Source organism: Triturus cristatus, chromosome 9, assembly GCF_964204655.1.
Source record: "Triturus cristatus chromosome 9, aTriCri1.1, whole genome shotgun sequence".
In the NCBI taxonomy this organism is placed as follows: Eukaryota; Metazoa; Chordata; class Amphibia; order Caudata; family Salamandridae; genus Triturus; species Triturus cristatus.
Window position 1 is genome coordinate 298120892 of NC_140592.1, and position 20192 is coordinate 298141083.

A 20192-nucleotide genomic window follows, 5' to 3' on the forward strand; every position below is an offset into this window, starting at 1 on the left:
CTCTGGTTCCTTTCCAAGGAAACTGCCTGTGCCCCAGCAAAGAGCAAGATGCTGCCAGTATTTTTTTCTTCGGCCACGAGAAAAAATTCCAAACAAACAGATGGAGTGTACCAGAAAGGAGGCAGATACTGGATTTTTAATGATCCTAAGAAAATATCCAAACAGAGTCTGTCTCCATGATGTGGACACAAGAAGCTCCTTCTTCTCATAATGCACATGTTTTGAACAGAAAATCATTTTGAGATGAAGGAGCAACATAGAACTGAATCAGAAGTGAGAAATGAAGTGGAGGTGGGCTAGGAACAATCCTTTTGCATCATCTTCCAGTCCTCATATGTTGGCTTGTTTTATCCATCGGTATCTGGGAGGAGCTGTGCTTTTCATCTGGATTCCCCCCACCAACCGAAAGAAAGGTTTCAAGTTGGTGCGCTTGGCTATGGAGAGAGTTGAGACAGTAACAGCTGCCCATGCCCACCAACTACAACCACACCTCCTTTGATGAACCCAGAAGGGTTAAGTAAACATTCCTAGGCCCATTCATGTGGGACGTCACTATTGATGTCACACATTAATGTGGCAGCCCAGAAGAGAGCACTGGATTCTCATTTGGGAGTTGAAGGGATCCAGCACTGGGAAACTTCCTTCGCACTTACCCTACAATCAACATGAGCATGTCCCCCCCAGGTTTTTGGGGAAGTTTGAAAAACAAATAGGCTCCCATTAGGTTTAATCCCCTTAGTTGGCAGCCACATTTAATTCATACACACAATTATCTCAAGGGTCCTGAAGACCTCTTTTCACAACAGAAATGTTGGTCAATAGGGAAGTCAAGTGAGTATACACTAACACTTGCATTTGTCTCACCACAAGAAAGAATAAGCCTGACAAAGGAGAAAGGCCATTACAGAATCCAGGAAAGAAAGATTGATTGTTCTTTACCCACAAGCTTACTCCGAAGTGTATCCTTGGCGGTAGAGTACACCATTTTATTCTTCAAAGGTGCACTGTCTGGTGCCCTGAAAAATAAAAGGGCAGAGGGTTGAAATAAGACCAACTCTAGACATTCACACTCTTTGTGAAAAGGGTGCTGCATTGAATTCCAAAAGCATAAACATACCAAACATAAAATTATGAAAATAAAATTAAATACGCGAGCAAACAACTTGGTACAACATCCACTGGGTCACAAGCATTTAGGGAACCTGCCCCCAATTTAGGGGCAGGACCAACTCGGATCTCATTTCAACTTGCGTCAACCTTCTAGGCGACTAGTTCTAATAATTTCGGCAGATACTATAGTTCTAATCTAGGTTATCTGCCATTCACCTAGAGCTCATGTGAAAATGGCCTGCAAAGTATGGGTGAGTGCAAAATACAGAAAACACCAAGTGTCGCTCACTGACTGGTAACAGTTCAAATCCACGTGGTGCCGCTTTCCACTCAAACAAATATGGGCTTGAATACCACTTGACAGGTAGGGTAGCATGTATGGAGGGTAAATGGATAGACCACAGCGTTGAACACCTTGCCCTAGGCCAACTTTAGTAGCTCACAGTAGGCAGGTTAGTGGGTTGTCCTTTGACACTGGTGTCCGCAGTCAAGCAGGGTAAATATGCATCACCCACTATCAGGAACATAACAAGACAACTCAAGATCCGGACAGAACTGATGCCCCGCACTGGAAAAACCTACAAAAGTGACAAGGAAACTGGTGAAGGGACCAGCCTGCTCCCAAGTCCGAATTCATTCCCATTATGAAGCTTCTCCACCAGACAGTCTCTTAGCTGCTTCAGCAAACAGTTAAAACAGTGAAGTTATGCCTCCAGCTCTGTTCCACCGATTTCGGTCTACCCCTCTGATGTCAAAAGTCTAGATGCAGTAATGGCGGTGCTCTTACCTACATTCAACTAGCTATGCTTTGTAAACTGGGAAAAGGAAAGTACAAGGACGAGTAGTAAAAGGTGACTTTGGGTAACCAGCTGAAACTCATCAAGGATGGTAGACGGATCAGCAAGTGCACTTTTTGGGCAGTGACTGACAACAGCCCAGCTGCTAAGGGTTGATGGGGCATGCGCCTTGAAAAAAGGAGCTCTGGACATAATGCACATTTGAGTAATGGAGGACAGAACTCATCCAAATGTGATCAACAGTAATCTGGGTACCCATCTCTATGCATTAAAAATAATCCCTAAAGGCTTCTTGCAGACCCCAACAAGTGAAGTAAAGAAGTGAACTAGGTGGATACCAACGTTTTGGCAGACATTTCTGCACAGTAGCCTCCAAAGCATTTGAAAAATACAATCTGACAGTACACAACTTCACAACTTCGTAGTTCATAGCTTGAGTATGGGCTACTGGTATCTAATGCCACTAACCTGTTGCATCTACTAATCAGGTTTTCTTGCCATACAGGCCTATTGAAGATTATTGCAAAAACCAACAATGTCATTTAAAGATTCCACGCATCTCCTAGTAACCTAGTACTAGTACATACTTCTCTATCTGGGTATGGCCATAGCCATAGTAAACTCTGGCTAAAAATATGTCACTCTTCCATAGTCACCCTACGTCAGGCTTCTCCAACAAGTAGCTTGTGAGCTACGTAGGTTTAGCTCTTCTGTGAGCAGCCCAGCCTACCACATTAGAATTTTTTACTTGGTTGAATTAATATATGTATACCACAACTTACAAGAGTGTATTCAAGAAATGTGTATTTGTAGAAATCATATGCTGATGTCTGGAGATAACGGGTTTAATTTCCAAAACATATTTAAAGCGAATATTCGAGTGATGATAAACCGTGTGTGCCGGGGAGGCTTAGTACTCAGATTATTAGCTTGGTGCAAGGGGAATTGCAGGTACAGCTGCTAGTTATTACTCATACAGAGGTATTTCAAATTGATAAAGCTTGTTTGTATTACTGCTGGGAATTGTGTCTCATGCATGGAGGTGATAACTGCTGATAATCTTGCATGGGGTGGCCACTAATGTAATCTTGGTTTATCTGATTACTATAACAACACTAATGATAGTATTTGGGTATAATTGTCATTGAACACAGCTCTTATTACAGAAAATGTTGGAGAATCCTGTCCTCTGCTAGCCTTCACAGCAGCACTTGGAAGTTACATCAATTACTCAATATAATTGGATTTGCTGCCGCAAATTGTGTGACACCTTTGTGTGCGGAAAATGCAAAATTGATTCAATATGCTGTATTGCAACAAAAAAATAGATGTAGGGATCTTTAGAAAACGTCACACAAAAGTAAAAGGATTACCAGTTTTCTACTTTCTGAAGCAGGAGAACCCATCAATAAGACGAAACAGCAGCACATCAGGTGAAGAAAATCGATATTGATTTATCTGCAAGGGATGACGTTTGCTGTAAACCTTACCGGTCAAACTTGACATCTTCACTGCTACATGTCTTACTCTGTGTATTAACCTTTCAACTAAGAATGTTACAATTTGAACGTGAAACTATGATGAGCGTATCGCGTATGATGACGAAACCTTGCTGCAATTTGGAAACAAACTCAGGTAGCCACCATGGGTGTCCGCGGGGGGGCAAGGACGGGCGCTTGCCCCCCCCCCCCAGAGCCCCTCCTTGCCCCCACTGCGGACGCACATGCTTTTACGGACGCATTTTGTCCGTAATTCTGGGCCCTGCAGGGAGCAGAGTTGTTCCCTGCCAGAGAGGCCTCAACTCCCTGATGGGGTGCCTCGCACTCCTCCTCGCAGCCCCTCCCGCCCATTGTCATTCTGATTATGGCTGATTATCACATACAGAATGACAATGGCCAGTTTGAGCTGCTAAAGCATACTTCCTACCAGGCCCGGTTCTAGAGGGTGGGCCAGGCCCACCCAAGAAATACCCTGGCCCACCCCAGACCATTAAGAACTGGAAAAAACGTTTTTCACTCTAATGTTTCACAGGGGTATGAAGTCTCGTGGGCTGTACCTCATTGTTTATTTAAATATTAATACCATTGACATACGTTAGTTTCAGGCCTGAGGAGTGGTATGAAATTCTGCAGGGACAGTAGCTGCTTAGATAAACAAATGAACATCACAGACATCGTGAACACTTTCACTCATGCTAAAGAAAAAGAAAAGTGAGTACAAATGTGTACACAATTAGAATACAGATTCACTCGGGGTATGCTTTATTTTCTTCCCGCTTTGAGGCTATTAAAAACTTGCAGCATTACATGAAAAATAAATTAATTGAAAACGTTAACAAAAAGAAAAGTTTTATCTTGTCATTGGCTAAATGAAAGAACATTCTATGCATCGTTACATTAATTCAGACAACATTCATATGTATGTTGATGGTTTCAAATGATAGAATGATTCCTTCTGCAGGGACCTATGTGTCGGGCTACTGGAATTATGCGATTGTACTGATGTTGTGTTTTTCTCATATTTGTTGATTTGCCAAATAATCCATTACCTGCTAAATAATCTACAGATTAAAAAAATATATATATTGTAGCTCAAAAGCTACTAAAAAAGCAGCAACATGTGCTGGCGCACAGTGGGAGATCCTTTCCAAAGGTGGAGTGGTTACCTTTTTGTTGCTTATTGCTATAGTTTGGTGTTAAACTGGTACCAATAATGTGCATTCTATGCCCAGACAGTGTTAACAAGTGTAAAGAAGTCCAAATAAGTAAATAATACTCACAAAATGTGCAGCATCATGCTTCATAATTTACCTGACCCATAATTTAGCCTTCCCCTGCCGCATAATTCCAGTGGCCCTGCCTACGTGTAACAGGTAAGACACTTTAATTATTCTCAGCATGGTCACCTCAGGATTTCATTCTTATGAGGCTGATAAAATGGGTGTCTCATGGTCGAATAAAAGGAACTCTTGTGGCTATATGTAAGGATCCCATAGAATGGAATGGCCAAAAGAAGCAACAGCTCAGACAAAAAGACCTGGACAGACTCAAAGCCAGGTGGGAGAATGAGAGGCCCAATACAAATGGATTAAAGGAGGGGTTCCAGGGGGATAATTTTAGGGTTCAGGGTGGGTATGGGTGTTGGGGTACCAGGGGGGTAATTTTAGGGTTCAGGGGAGGTGTGGGTTTTAAGGGGCCAGGGGGGTAATTTTAGGGTTCAGGGCAGGTATGAGTTTTTGGGGGGCAGGGGTAATTTTAGGGTTCTGGGTGGGTATTGGTTTTGTGGGTGCCAGGGGGATAATTTTAGGGTTCATGGTAAATATGGGTTTTGGGGTACCAGGGGGGTAACTTTAGGGTTCAGGGCGGGTATGGGTTTTGGGGTGCCAGGGGGACAAGTTTAGGGGTCAGGGCGGGTATGAGTTATGGGTTTTGGGGTGCCAGGGGACTGATTTTAGGGATCAGGGAATGTATGAGTTTTAAGGGGCCAGGGGGGTAATTTTATGGTTCATGTGTGCTCTAATTGTAGTCCAGTTTCAAATGCAGAATTCACCACTTTTTTTTCTCAGCTTGGCCTGAGCATTAACGGATTCTGATTGTCTGCCATTTTAGCCCCGCCCCTATTGATTAACATTAGCCATGCCCCTTCATTTGCCAGGTTAGCCCCCCCCCCTGGAAAAATTTCTGCGGACGCCCATGGTAGCCACACCTATCAAACACCAGTCTGGAAAATTGCTGCAGCCTTTTCATCAGCTCTCAATAAACTCAGAGTCAACTAAAAATGCAACGTGAATTTCGCAGCACAAAAAAATCCACACTAACCCCCCCGTGTTAAAACCACAAGAAAGAAGCCAAAAGGCCTCATTTTGGTAGCCGCTCGTACCCATGGCAACATGATATACGTAAAAAACAATTGCCCATCACCAACAACATGCAATCAATTCATGAGCCCAGGATGCCGCAAGCCCTGGGGCACCAGCAAATTCTAGACCACAAACTGTCAGATTTATTTACCAGAGGACAAAAACCTTTCTCTCCGTCTTCTGTTTCTCTGTCTCCACTGAAACACTGTAAACGGCATAGCTGCAATCGTCTTTTGGAAGCCTGTTGAAGAAGTGCTTGAACGCATCGTCAACTTTATCACAATCACTCACGAGCATCTCCTTTCCTTCGTCAAGGGTTATGGCCCGTAGGTCCGGGCTTACTCGTAACATGATCGCCTTCTTCTTATTCGCATTGTCTTTTGTCGATGCTCCTCCATTCTTCAGCTCATTGTGCGCGGCGATGATGGAATCGTCTACAGACATTCCGGAATCCTACAAAAGTACAAACATTTTACGTGCTTTGACTCTGTACACCCATGCTGCGTGGCAGCGAGTTGAGCAATCACAGACCTCCCCGATGACAGAAAGGGATGAAACGTCCGATTTACCCGCGAGAGCTGGCACTGCCAAACAAACCACCACAACTTGCAATGGCACTTTACGTACATTTGCTTGTTTTGGAAAATCACACTTTATAACACAGCACTGCAACTATCCACTTACCTTCAGTGTCATAGCTTGAGTTTGTAAAGGAAATGAACCTTAATATATGTAGTGTTGGTGTTCGTTCCTCGTGAAGCCTTCCTGGTCTTCACGAGGAACGGGTAGAATGTTTAGGTTCAAATGTGTTTGGCATGCGCTGTGCATGCGAGTAGCGGAGCACTTGAGTTATTATTTAAAATAGATGTACGTTGAGGGAATACAGTTGACGAGCTTACCGGTAGTCTCGGAGGGGATCGGTACTTGGAAGCTGCGACTTCATTTTCTCCTTGCTTCCACAATAAACTTGGATTACAAGGCTTTACGTGTCAGTCTTCACCACACGTATATTTGGCGACGAGGATGGGATGAGAACCTGCATCTCAATTCACTCGTTTCCTGAATTTCTCTCACATTTCGTTTTGGATATTCTTCGTTACGAGGAACGTGATTGGCTTAACTTTCGCCCTCAACCTCTTCCTGAGTATCCGACTTTCCGATTGGTCTCCTATTAAGGCATCATCCAATCGCTGTATACAATTTTCTTCCTATCGGATGCCGGCTGACATTGCCAGAAAGACAAAAGCACAACGCTTTATTTAACGCGTTACTCCGTGAATCATTTAACGCTTGTTAAGCGGATCAGAGCTAAGTGCTTGTCTGTAGTCTGTGCAATTAGCTGCATTTGTACAGCGTTTTTGGGTGCATAGTGAGACCAAGGAACTCTTCAAGACGAAGGTGAGATCCTGTATTTTATTCACAACTTCATAAACGATCTACGCAGACCTCTCAACCTTTCTGATGTGACTTTCCTCGCTGATTCACACAGCCTTATTCGTGTGACTCATACAATATTTAAATATTTTAATTAATTCTGGAACATTTTTAAACTAATTTTTATATTTACAATGTCTACCCCACAAACTAATATTACTGTAAATCCACCTAAAGAGTGTTTATGCATTCCAGGTGATCCACCTGTTCCTTGGATACAATGGAAGGAATATTTTGTTAATTACCTTTTCACTATTGACCATGCTAACAAATTGTCTAGTGATAGAAGGTTTATTAATGCATAGTCTTGGTCCTGAAGGGTTAAGGATTGTGGGATTTGAACATTGCATCAAACTGAAACCAGATGCTGTTGCTAAGATACATAAATTAAGAAATATTCCTTTCGCAGTCAGGGATGAAGTAACTAATGAATTGAATAGATTGACTAATGATGGCGTCATAGAGCCAATTGAGAGTTCTCAATGGATTTCTCCATTGGTCGCAGCCAGGAAGGCCAATGGAAAAATTAGGCTTTGCATTGATTTGCGCCATTTAAATGCTAATATTTTAGTTGATCAATTTCCCCTGCCCAAGATCAATGAGATGATTTCCAAAACTAGAGGTATGCAAGTCTTTTCAACCATAGACCTGTCTCAAGCGTATCACCAGATTCCCCTCTCAGACATGTGTAAAGATCTCACAGCTTTTATATCTCATATTGGGTGTTTCAGGTACACAAGGATGCCTTTTGGGTTGGCCTCAGCGGCTGCTGTGTTCCAGCGTCTTATGCATAATATTTTTGGGCATTTAGATTATGTCCTTATTTTTCAAGATGACATTCTAGTGATGGGAAAGGATAAAATTGACCACGAAAGTAAACTTATCAATGTATTTTCTCTACTGAACAAATATAGTTTGACTGTGGAGTATTCAAAGTGTAAATTTGCAGCCTCTAGTGTAAACTATCTGGGACATGAAATCAGTGCAATAGGAATTCGCCCCAAGTCCAAACTGATTTCTTCTATTACTAAGGCTCCCAACCCAAAGAATAAAGATGACGTTAAGTCTTTCCTGGGAATGGTAGAATTTTTTGCTAAATTTGTCAAAAAATGTTCTAATAGAACCTTTCACATTAGGCAACTTCTTAAAAACAAAACGGAATTTTTGTGGTGTAATTTTTGCCAAACAGAGTTTGATGATATAAAAAAGGCTATTGCCCAAGCCCCTGCCCTTCAGGGTTTTGATCCATGTGGAAGAAACATCATTACTACGGATGCTAGTGCCACTGGGCTAGGTGCAGTCTTTTCACAATTGGATGAGAATGGAAAAGAACACATTATAGCATATGCTTCAAGAACCTTGTCTCCAGCAGAATGCAAATATGCTGTCATTGAACGTGAGGCACTTGCTTGCGCTTGGTCTTTGGAGCATTTTAGAACTTTTGTTTGGGGCAAGGAAGTAATAATCAAATGTGATCATAAACCTCTGGTTAAAGTTTTGTCTAATGTGGGTATGATTAATGTTAGTGCCAGATTAGCAAGGATTTCAATGAGACTTTTGGACTACATTTACAAGGTGATTTATATTCCTGGTAAGGACAATGCCATTGCCGATTTTTTGTCTAGGTTTTCCACGCAACTGGTAGAAAATCAAGATGACCTTATGGAAGAAGTACAGGTAGCATGGTTATGGGACCATGGTCTTGATTCAATTCAAAGATCAGAGTGGATTGAAGCTTTTGATAAAGATGACAATTTAAAAAAAGTTCTTGAATATGTGAATTCAGGTTGGCCACGCAAAGTTGAAATTAAGGAATTAAAAGCATTTTGGGAAGTCAGAAGTGAACTAGCTAGTTTGGATGGAAATTTGATCAGATGTGACAAATTGGTGGCACCGGTTAGCCTCAGAAACAAAATTGTAACTTTATGTCATGAGGGACATCTTGGAATTTACAAAACCAAGTCTATCATCAAAAACAGGTTTTGGTGGCCAGGTCTAGATATTCAAGTGGAAAGAGTAGTAAGGAATTGTGAATTATGTACTTCTGCTGACAAATCACTTAAAACCTTAAGACCCCCTATGAGTAACTTCATGTGTCCAGAGTATCCTTGGCAGAATGTTGCTGTAGACATCATGGGTCCCATCGGAAGTTCAGGGAAATACATCATTTCCATGATGGATATGTTTTCAAAATGGCCAGTAATAAAGATTATAAAATGTTTGGAAACTAACACAGTTATAAAACATTTTTGATGAAGTTTTTCTTAGTGAAGGGACTCCAGCTTTAATTATCAGCGATAATGGAGTACAATTCACTTCTGAATGTATGAATTTGTATTTATCCAAATGCGGTATTAGCCACAAAACCACTTCCTTATACAATCCAAGTGGAAATGGTTTAATTGAAAGGTACAACAGAGTATTAAAGGGGGCTATTCAATTAGCTTTTAAAAACAATATTCCATGGGAGATCCAAGTATTGAAAACTCTTTGGTCCTACAGAGTTTCAATTTTTGATTCTACCAAATTCTCCCCTTTTGAACTCATGAGAGGTAGGAAACCAGGGTCCAAATAGGTCCCAAGTTGGATTAAAGTTGTTGGGGATGTCAATTGGTCTTCTGCTGAGGTCATGGATAATTTATATCAAAAGCACAATGATTACAAAAAGTTGTACGACAAAAAAATAACACACAAGATGTTAAGTTGGCCATTGGTCAATGGGTTAGGATTAAAAAACCTGGTTTTGTTCCAAAAAACAACAGCAGATTTTTTGATCCACAACGAATATCTCAAATTAAAAAAAACGCTGTCGTTTTGGAGGATGGGAAATGTTGGAATCTCAAAAGAGTTGCATTGTGTAAACAACCTGTTAATGACATTCGGAGTAATTGTCTTCTTAAGGATTATCAACAGTGCACAAGTGACATCAAAGCAGCCACAAGCAAGCCTCTGCAAAGGTCAGCAAGTTCCATGGACTGCATTCACAACAAGAAGGTCCTCGGGAAAAGAATAATCAGACCTCCACGTATTCTGCAAGATTATATCTGTAACTAATTATTTTTAGGAAAAGGGGGGGATGTGTAGTGTTGGTGTTCGTTCCTCGTGAAGCCTTCCTGGTCTTCACGAGGAACGGGTAGAATGTTTAGGTTCAAATGTGTTTGGCATGCGCTGTGCATGCGAGTAGCGGAGCACTTGAGTTATTATTTAAAATAGATGTACATTGAGGGAATACAGTTGACGAGCTTACCGGTAGTCTCGGAGGGGATCGGTACTTGGAAGCTGCGACTTCATTTTCTCCTTGCTTCCACAATAAACTTGGATTACAAGGCTTTAGGTGTCAGTCTTCACCACACGTATAGCCTTAAGGTCCAACAGAATAAAATGTAACCCTAGATAAAAACAAGCTTTTGAGAATGAAGTCTGTGATGTCAAATTTTAAAGTGCAGGGTCGACTACCCAAATTTACCGAAAAAAATGCAGTCTGATCGAGGCATCGTTTAAAATGAGATTCACCTTTGCAGAGGGGGATATTTCTAAGGAAGTGGTGGAGAGAGGCGTTAGCCTTCATAACGCCTTCCTGGCTTAACGCCACTCCCCGCCACTTCTGAAACGCAAGGCCGCACCATTTTTACAACGATATGGTGCAGCCTTGTGTTTCACCCTGCGCTGGCGCTACCCTTAGCAGCGTAGCGCCAAAGCAGGGACCCTTGCACCATAGTTCAAGAGTGTCTGCGTGTAGGAGAGGATTGTTTATGTGTAGGAAGGTGACCGTTCCTGCACATAAACAATCCTGAAATACCATTTTGTCACTTTCATGTGTGCTTCAAAATGCAGCACACATGACAGTCACAAAATGGCATTTTTTAAAAAGATTGTTTATGTACAGGAAGGGGACCTTCCAGTACATAAATAATCCATGGCATTTTGTTTTTCCATGTGTGCTGTACAAGGCAGTGCATATGGAAAAAGCAAAAACGAGGAGAAATAATGCATTCCCCCTCGTTTCGCCAACTTCAGAACAGGTTTTCCCTGGTCTTAATTTTGGCGCTGCCTCCTATGTACGCCACCCTTGTACATAGGGGGCAGCGTAAAAAACAATGGGTGTTGCGTTGGAACGCCCACCGCAACACCCTCTGCCCACTCCTTTCACGCTAACCATAGCGTGAAATGGGGCCTTATTTACACGGCAGAGTGGCTTAACGCTGCCTTGTAAATAAGGCTAAGCCCCTATTGCCACCACAATGTCGGTAAAAGTGACATTGTGGTGGCGATAGGGGCTTGTACATATGCCCCAGAGTTTGCCAAGTGATGCGTAAGTACCACATGGACGCAACATGCAGCAGAAATTGCAAAGGTTAATTAAACAATACTTTAGACAAATAAGTTAAGGACAAAATGTCAGTTGCTTCCACGTGTTGTAGAGTACATTCTAGAGATGACCAATACTTGTCATGTACAAGTTAAACACAGCATCTTAACATAGCACCCAATAAATACGGTTACACAAAAGCAAATAAAGGTGTTATGTAGAAAGTGGAAAGTCCCCATCAGCTTGATTTCATGCCTAATGAAGCACCGAGCCGAGTGCTGAGCTATCAAAACCTACTTCGCTATCATGTCATTGAAAAATGGAAAAACAAAATGGCCAGAGGTACCAACATTAGGAGTACCGATTTCCTAATTGCGATTCTCTCTGATTTTTTGAGTTTCAGTAGCAATTCCTAGTGGGTCGCAAATAGACCTACCTTATGAATATTAATGAGGTAAGTAGCAATTTGCAATTCAACAGGAATCACAGCCATCACAGGGATGGTGGGCTGCTGAGGTCAGAAGACCACCATGTCTGTGACTGCTTTTTAAAAAACAAATCTTTTTTGGCAGCCAGTTTTCCTCAAAGAAAAATGGAATACGTTTCAAAAGAAAAAATGAAACTTTGCAGTTTAGTTTTTAAAAAGTAGGCAGTGAGTGGTGTAGAGTTCAGTGGCATAGAGTGCACAGTGAGCCCAGGGCCCACGTCTGGGCATACCTGGCGCACTTAGGGCGAGAAAGCAAAAGACACACAATTGATGGACGGAATGGAGATCAAATCAAAACGATGGATTTAGGCCCAGATCTCTATACTGGGGTGAATTTATGACATTGTTCTACATTCTGTCTATCAATTGTTGTTTTTGCATTTGTCATCCCGAGTGGGGCGGGTATGCCCAGACGTGGGTCAAGTGCTCTCCATGCCACTGGAGTCAAGCTATCCTGGCTAAAGAGGGGTGAAACCCTGAAACCAGTCCTAGGATGCTTGTTTCCAGTCCAGGGAGGACCTGGCCTGGCAGTTCGGGCTGGACTGTTCCCATTGGACTCAGGGTCAAGACTGATTTGCATATGGCTAGGTTCAAACTGGAATGGCACGGTGAGCAAAAAAACAATGGATTTAGGCCCAGATCTCTGTACTGGGGTGAATGTATGACATTGATCTGCATTCTGTCCATCATTTGTTGTTTTTGCAGTGGTGTAGCGTAGAGCAGTGTAGAGCAGAGTGAAGTGGTATAGAGTGCAGTGGCAATACAAGCTACATGGATGGGGATATCACGGACGGACTGAAAACATAAGCATTATATGGAGTGCTTGAACACGAAGAAAAAAGTAGTTCCAAAAAAAGGGAGCAGAGGATGGACACAAGTACATGGTCGATGTTCCAGGGGAGGGCCAAACATAAGAAGAGGACTGATGTCAGCATACCATGGCAAACGGGTATGAAGAAAATGAGAGTGACTGAAGATAACAAATAGTAAGCTGATGGTGGGCTGTAATCCCACTGCATGTAAACAGGACATCTTGAAGAGACAGGCATGCGCTGTCTAGGTGAAACCTATCAAAGGGGAGCACATTGCCATTCCAAGAAAAGAGAAGCAGGACAATCAAATGCAGAAGGGTCTTCAGCTGTAGCCGCTATTGTGGCTGAATTCCGCCATCTACGACTACTAGGCACTCTGAGCCACATGTACGTAGGTTTCATTTTGCGATTTCCTGATAGTGAATATTTGCGATTCGCTATTAGGAAATTGCAAACTCCTATGTACTAATGTGTCCTTGACACATTTAGCGATTCCTAATGGGGTCACAATGGACCACCTCATTAATTTTTATAAGGTAGGTCGCAATATGCGACCCATTGGAAATCGCAAAAAACCCACAGGGATGGTGGCCTGCTGGGGACAGCAGACGGCCATGTCTGTGTTTGCTTTTAAATAAGGCAGCAATTTTTTTTTTATGCAGCCCTTTTTCCTGAAAGGAAAAAGGAATGTGTTTCAAGAAGAAAAATGAAATGTTTCGGTTTAATTTTTTTTTTTTTAAACTGTTTTTGCATGCATTCACAAAGGGGAAGGGGTCCCCTGGGGAGCCCTTCCCATTTACGAATGGGTTACCACCTACTTGAAGTAGGCGGTAAAATTAAAATGTTTTGCAACCGCATTTCGGTCACAAAACATTTGCACATAGCACTGCGAGTCAATATCAGGAAGGGATACCCTTAACATGCCCCTTCCTAATACCGAATCGCTAACCCATTTTGAAATTCAGGAATTGGTTACCGAATTGCAAAATGGATTTGGTACACAGGAAACTGCATTTTCCAGTTGCAAATGGGCCAATTCAGCGAATTGGGCCATTTGCGACCAGAAACAAACCTACATAAAGGTAGCCCTCTGTTGTTCTTGCAACTTAAACACAGGAGGGGCAGGTAGCCATTTTAGTAGAGGATTCTTCACATAACTGCTTTCCCCATGCTTCCAAAAAGTAATCGCTCTTGAGGAATGAGGTGTGTTAAAGGCCATAAGTGAAGGTCCTGGGTGTGCAACTTCAAAAGGGAAAGCATAACTTACTGTGGCGTAACAAACGCCCCCGCAGCCCATCGGAGCAGGACGCCCACGAGCTCTAGAGGGCCCCCTCAGCAGAGTACCCTGGCCTTAGCGATCCTAAGTGAGTCCGGAGGGGGGACCCTCCATGTACTTTGCAAGGGGGCACCCTCAAGTTTTGTTACGCCACTGATACCTTAGCCAGAGCAGCCATATATTGTTCTGAATGAATAAGGTGGAAGTCCTGCTTTGAAAATTATAATGGGTTGGGGGAGACAGAACCTAGATCTGACAGACTGTCGCATTTTGAGATACAGCATGCGCGAGGATGGTATCCCGGACTTTTGTGCGCAGTGACGCAGGCAACCTGCGTCCAGTCACTCACCATGCTTGTGGCAGTCTGAACAATGTTAGAGGGCCCCGCTGCAGGTACTGCTGGCAGGAGAGAGAAGAGCGACCTGTCCCGCTCTTGTAGTTACACCGACTGGAGAGGAAGCGCCCATGCAGTGTTGCCAGACTTTGGGACCCACCCAAACCCAAAACGGTGACAACGAGCTCAGGGGCATATCAACAAGGGCTTTATCTCTGCTTTTTTGGCTTTAAAAGCCAAAAAAGGAGAGATAAAACTAGCGCCCTATCAACAACAGGGTGCTAACATGCAAATTTGCATGTTAGCACCCTTTTACTCTACGCTTCTCCTTGCATCTCTAATGAGATGCAAAGGGGGCGTTCCAGAGTAAAATAATAGGAGAAATGTCGCTAAGCGACATTTCTCCTATTATCAAGAATGTCGCTAACCCTGTTAGAGACAAAAAAAGCAGCGCTAACCGCGGTTAACGCTGCTTTTTTACGTCTGGTATTTTTCTGACTTAGCCATGATATCCTATGGAAGGAGGATATCATGGCTAAGTTTGCCTGTCCCTATCAACAAGGTAACGTGAGATTATCGCTGGGTTTCCAGCGATAATCTCACGTTAGCCTGTTAGCGTGAGGATTTTTATCGCTATTGAGATAAGCGTTGCTAATAGCACGCTATCTCAGCGATAAAAATTCACGCTAGCCTCCGATAATTATCCTAGCGCTAAGTGCGCTTAGAGATAATTATCGCCGGTTGTTGTTGAAATGCCCCTCAATCACTACTTTGAGGCGCTTTGGATTCGTTTGTTGATTCTTCCGCTGCTGTGAAGCTCCTTGCTGCAGATTGTTGGTGTTTTTCTATGCTTTATACAGCTGGAGACGCAGTTTTATTGACAGTAGCTCCTGTCAGGTGACTGATTGAAGGGAGGGCTAGCCTGAGGAGAGGAGACGGGTTTGCAACTCCCCTGGCTTTTCTTAAAGGTGCTGCCTTCTATATACTTCTGTAGTCCTTAAAGGCATACTCTGAGATTTCTTACTCTAGCACGCAAAATTAAACTCTTTCATTTATGATTTGAGTCGCTTGACTGTCATTCGAAGGAATACATTGTGCTGCAGCCCTCGGTGTCTAATTAAACAGTCAGCTATGAAGGAGTCTTGGGGCAGATTCACAGAACTAATCTGAGATAAAATCTTAAACTTACTACTTTTGGTATTCACAGAAGGCATTTAGCAGTAGTAAAGTTAGTACTCCTATCTTTACTACAACTAAACTGAGACAAAATCCTAACTTTGCCACTTTCGGTATTCACAGAAGGCATTTAGCAGTAGTAAAGTTAGGAGTCCTAACTTTACTACTACTAAATGCCTTCTGTGAATACCAAAAGTAGTAAGTTTACGATTTTATCTCAGTTTCGTAGTAGCAAAGTTAGGAATCTTAACTTTACTATTACTAAATGCCTTTTGTGAATACCGAAAGTCGTAAAGTTAGGATTTTATCTCAGTTTAGTAGTAGTAAAGTTAGAAGTCCTAACTTTACTACTACTAAATGCCTTCTGTGAATACCAAAAGTAGTAAGTTTAGGATTTTATCTCAGATTAGTTCTGTGAATGGGACCCCTTGTTTTTATTAAAAACTTGCTTATTTTGCTGTCTCACTCAAAGGCTCAACTATGTCTAATTCTGAAAGGAAGCTTATGCAGCTGCACTTTTCTAATAAAAGAAAGGAAAATAATTCACCACCAACTGCTAAGTCTAAAATGATTGATGCACAAGAGTCAATGGCAAACATTTTTGGAAGAAATTCAGGCAATTCGTAATCACACAGATGTTATTTGCTCTGATAATAAACATATTCAGAGAGAGTTAGCAGGGTTAGCAATGAAACTAACTGATAATGAGATTAGGATATGTGATTGTAAAGTTGCAATTGATCACTTGGCACCCAAAGTTAGTCATATGGCGCCTATGAAAAGGATGTTGCTGGATTTGGAATGTAGGAATAGCCAATATAACTTGTGTATCTTTAACGTACATGAAGTATTGAGGGTCAAAATTGCAGAGCCATTCTGGAAAGTAGATTGCCATCATTGTTGAAATTAAAACATTCTGAGACGTTTTAAACTGATGAAGCTCATTGCATACCCTAAAATCATAAACTAAATCAAACTAAACCGTGACGAGTCATATTTAAGGTGGTACATCACCACCATGGCATGATTCGTAAAGCTGTCAGGGAACTACCGTCATTAATGGTGGCAGGAAATAAAATATACATCAAGTTACACGACGACTTTGCACAGTAAACTGTTGCTTTACGTAAGCATTTTTCTGATTTGCGTTGTCGACTGCGAGAAGCTGGTCACAAATATGGACTTTTTGATCCATCAGTTATGGGAATATATAAAATTGATATATCTAAGACCTTCTCTTCAACTGCGGTCTTCATTGCTTATTTGGATCTTCATACTTCAGTCTCAATGGATTGTCAAGCTTCTGTGATGGGTACATGATGTTTTTTCAGCCATATCACTCTTGTAACCACTTTTATTTTCTTTACTATAGTCTTATCGGTTATTAAAGGCCCGCTGCATCGTTAAAGGCCCGAGTCGAAGGCGAGGGACTTTAACAAGGCAGCGGGACTTTAATAGCTGGTATAGCCCAGCTAGGAATGGCTATAAGGCTATTAAAACATTCTGCCACTAGAGGGCAGAATGTTCTAACAAATAAAAGAAAAGCTTCAGGGAGCACGAGGAGATTGAAATCCCCTCAGGCTCCCTGAAGCCTTTGTTCACAGCCAGAGCTGTGAACAAAGAAGCATTGGAATGTTGGAGCTCCGGGCTTATACCAGCCATTATACGCCCGGAGCACTCCATTGTTTTCAATGGAGCTTCCAACATTCCAATGTTCTAATAAGTATAATTGTGCCCTATCTCCATCATGGATTGTATCTTTGGTGTCTCAATGTATCAATTAGTGTGTTCTTCCCTTAGGGTTATATCTGTTTTGTATGCCTAACTTCTTTTTTATACTGTTCTAAATATTTTGTACTACGGCAAATAGATATACTTTTAAAATTGCTTCTTTGAATGTTAAAGGCTTACGTCACCCAATAAAAAAGGAAAATATCAGATCATTTACATAAATGTAAAGTGGATTTTATTTTTACCCAAAAATTAATAGATTTTTTTTTGAGTGATTCTTTATTGTGTTTTACAGAGACAGATTGGCATCACGTCAATCTCTTACATTAGTGCACATGCCACTGTCACATCATCAAGATCAGGTTCCCATGGACGGTGTACCCTATAACCAGAGCCCCAATCGACATTTGTCCTGCAGTGAGTAGCAGGCCATCAGTTGTCATGATTTCATCATAACCAATAACAGGGCCCCAAACGCCCAACTTGAAACTGTAGAAATTTGGCGGCATCCAACTAGTGGTGGTTTGGTACAGTCCTATTTCCCTCAGGTCTGTGTCACGTGCTATCTATCCTCCATCCCTCATTTCCAGGGACAATTGTGTGTGTTTGCTTCTGGCGTATGCCTAACTGTCAGTTCAATCTACTACTGGTTGGTTTGCCCCTTTTGTGAGGAGGTGGGGAGGAAGGGTTGAGGCGGACTTCAAGGGCACAAGGGGAGGGTATGCGTGGGAAGTGCCTCTGTGAGTCTCCTGTAATGGCCAACAAGACTGAGGTCTATTGTGGGCCCCCCAGTCGCAGCTCTTAGAGTACCTTTTCTGTGGGTGGTGTGTTGGTGCGCCTCACCAGGAATGCTCATGGCCTTTTCTCGTCCATTTTAGCTGTGAGCGCTTCGTGATATGTGCCCCATACATCTCTAGGGGGTCCTTTAATTTCTCTAGCTTGTAGAGAGAGCCGTATGTCATCCTCCGCTGTGACCTACTTGTGGGGATCAAAAAGCCAGGTCTCCAGTGGGGGGGCTGCAGGGGATTCCCCTGTCATTGCTAATCATCATTTAGTCAGGATATTGGCTACATCTATGAATTTTGGGGCAAATTCGTTCTTTGTGGAACATGGTAGCATTCCCAACAAGCAGTAACTCGGGTCCTCTGTGAGCAGCTTACCTGGTATTTCCCCAGTCAGTTGCTACTGTATCGACCCAGAACTTCACGATCTCCGGATAGGCGCAGACCATGTGGTAGAAGTTGACCTCTAGACAAGGCTAACGCGGTCATTTAAGATTTGTCCATAGGTCCATTCTATTTACCTGCTGCGGTGTGAGACAGGTTTGGTGTAGGTAATTGAACTGGGTGTAGTTACGTAGGGAGTTTCGGGAATCACTCTTGAAATCTTTCAATGAGGTCTCCCACAGTGCTTAATTTGTAAAATGTTAAGTGCCAGGGCTCTGACCGGGAGGCCACTGCAGATTGCACCACCCATCGCCTTTGTCATCGCTGCCAAAACAACTACTAACCATCAACAGTTCAGATTATTCCAGGTCCCCAAAGCTAAAGGAATGGCTGGGGAGGCAGGTATTTGCAATTTTAATGTATATTGTATTTCTAAACAACTGTTGTTCAGCTCATTGCTAAATTAGATTAGCAGCACCACCATGTGGTAGACTGTTCTATGTATGGTGTTGACAATTAGGTGCCAGTGCCAAGCACTGGAAACCAATTAAGTGCAGGTGCTTAGCACCGAAAAGCCCTGGCTCAAATTAAGCACTGGGACAATGTGCCCCTTGGGTGCAGTGTACAACCCCAGACATCCATGAGGCACCGCTCATCTTCAAAAAAGAGATACATAGAGGGTACAGCCAAGCCCAAAAGTCTGAGACCCGCCAGGCGTGTTTTTTCCTGCACAAATGAGGGAAATGACGCCCATTTGTGAAGGAAATAGCCAAGTCTGATGACACTGAGAGGGTGTTCCATCCGCTTTCTAACAGTCATTGCAGAATTTCTGGAGAGGGCGATTTCCGCGCTCTGGAAATGGACAAGTTGAGTGATGTAGTTTTCTAGCTTCCTAGTCTCTGTGTTTCAATCACCACAGGTAGAGGCACAATGCAGGGGCGTAACACGGGCCCCCACATCCCCAGCAGTGCGGGGGGACCCCAAGCTCCAGGGGGCCCCCTCAGCACTGTACTTCGGCCGGGGAGCTCCTAATAGAGTCCGGAGGGGGCCCCTCCACGTACCTTGCAGGGGGGGCTCTCAATTATCCTTACGCCACTGGCACAATGTTCGGAGACAAGCAGTGGTGCTGCAACAATTTTCAGAATAGGGGTGCTGCCATCAATGTTACATCAAAGATGTCAAATAGATTTTGAAAATTCAAGGATCACACAAAGAACAAGTATAACTAATGATAAGGTGACAATATTATCAGGATCAAAAGCTGGGGCAGCCACAGACATGGTAGAAGGCAGTAGCGGCTGGTGTCTGATAAAAATGGAGAGGCAGCGCAGGGGGCAGTAACAAACAGAGAAAAAAAATCAAACGAAGAAAAAACATTTACCTGACACCCTGCGCTCTTCTCCTCACTGCTCTTCTGCTCGTCTGGGCACAGGCTTCCAGACTCCCCTGCGGCCAATCCCGACACAGCTTTCACCAACAGAGCAGCGTCAGGATTGAGCAGAGCTTTCTGGTTTTGCCCTCCATTGGGAGCAGGTAGCCTATGTCTGCTGGTCTCTCCACCTAGTAAGGCAGCTGAGTTGGAGAGAAGTCAGTGCACATGATGGTTTGGACGTACTAAGACAGCCGGCCAAACCGACAGCAGTGCCCAACACTCCCCCTGCCCCTGCCGCACAGCTGTGGCCCCGCCCACAAGACTCAGAT

The 20192-nt window shown here is 42.9% G+C and overlaps 1 protein-coding gene across 1 annotated transcript in view; it reads right to left on the reverse strand.

Moving 5' to 3' along the window:
• The window catches only part of LOC146797771 (cofilin-1-like), a 70214-nt gene extending 64004 nt beyond the window's left edge, over nt 1–6210 (reverse strand). The window contains exons 1-2 of the mRNA XM_085627647.1: nt 5918–6210; nt 940–1016 (exon numbers count right to left, since the gene is read on the reverse strand). Of these exons, the coding sequence (XP_085483773.1) occupies nt 940–1016; nt 5918–6210 (370 nt within the window). The remainder of the gene's footprint in view (nt 1–939; nt 1017–5917) is intronic.
• Nucleotides 6211–20192: the final 13982 nt, after the last annotated feature.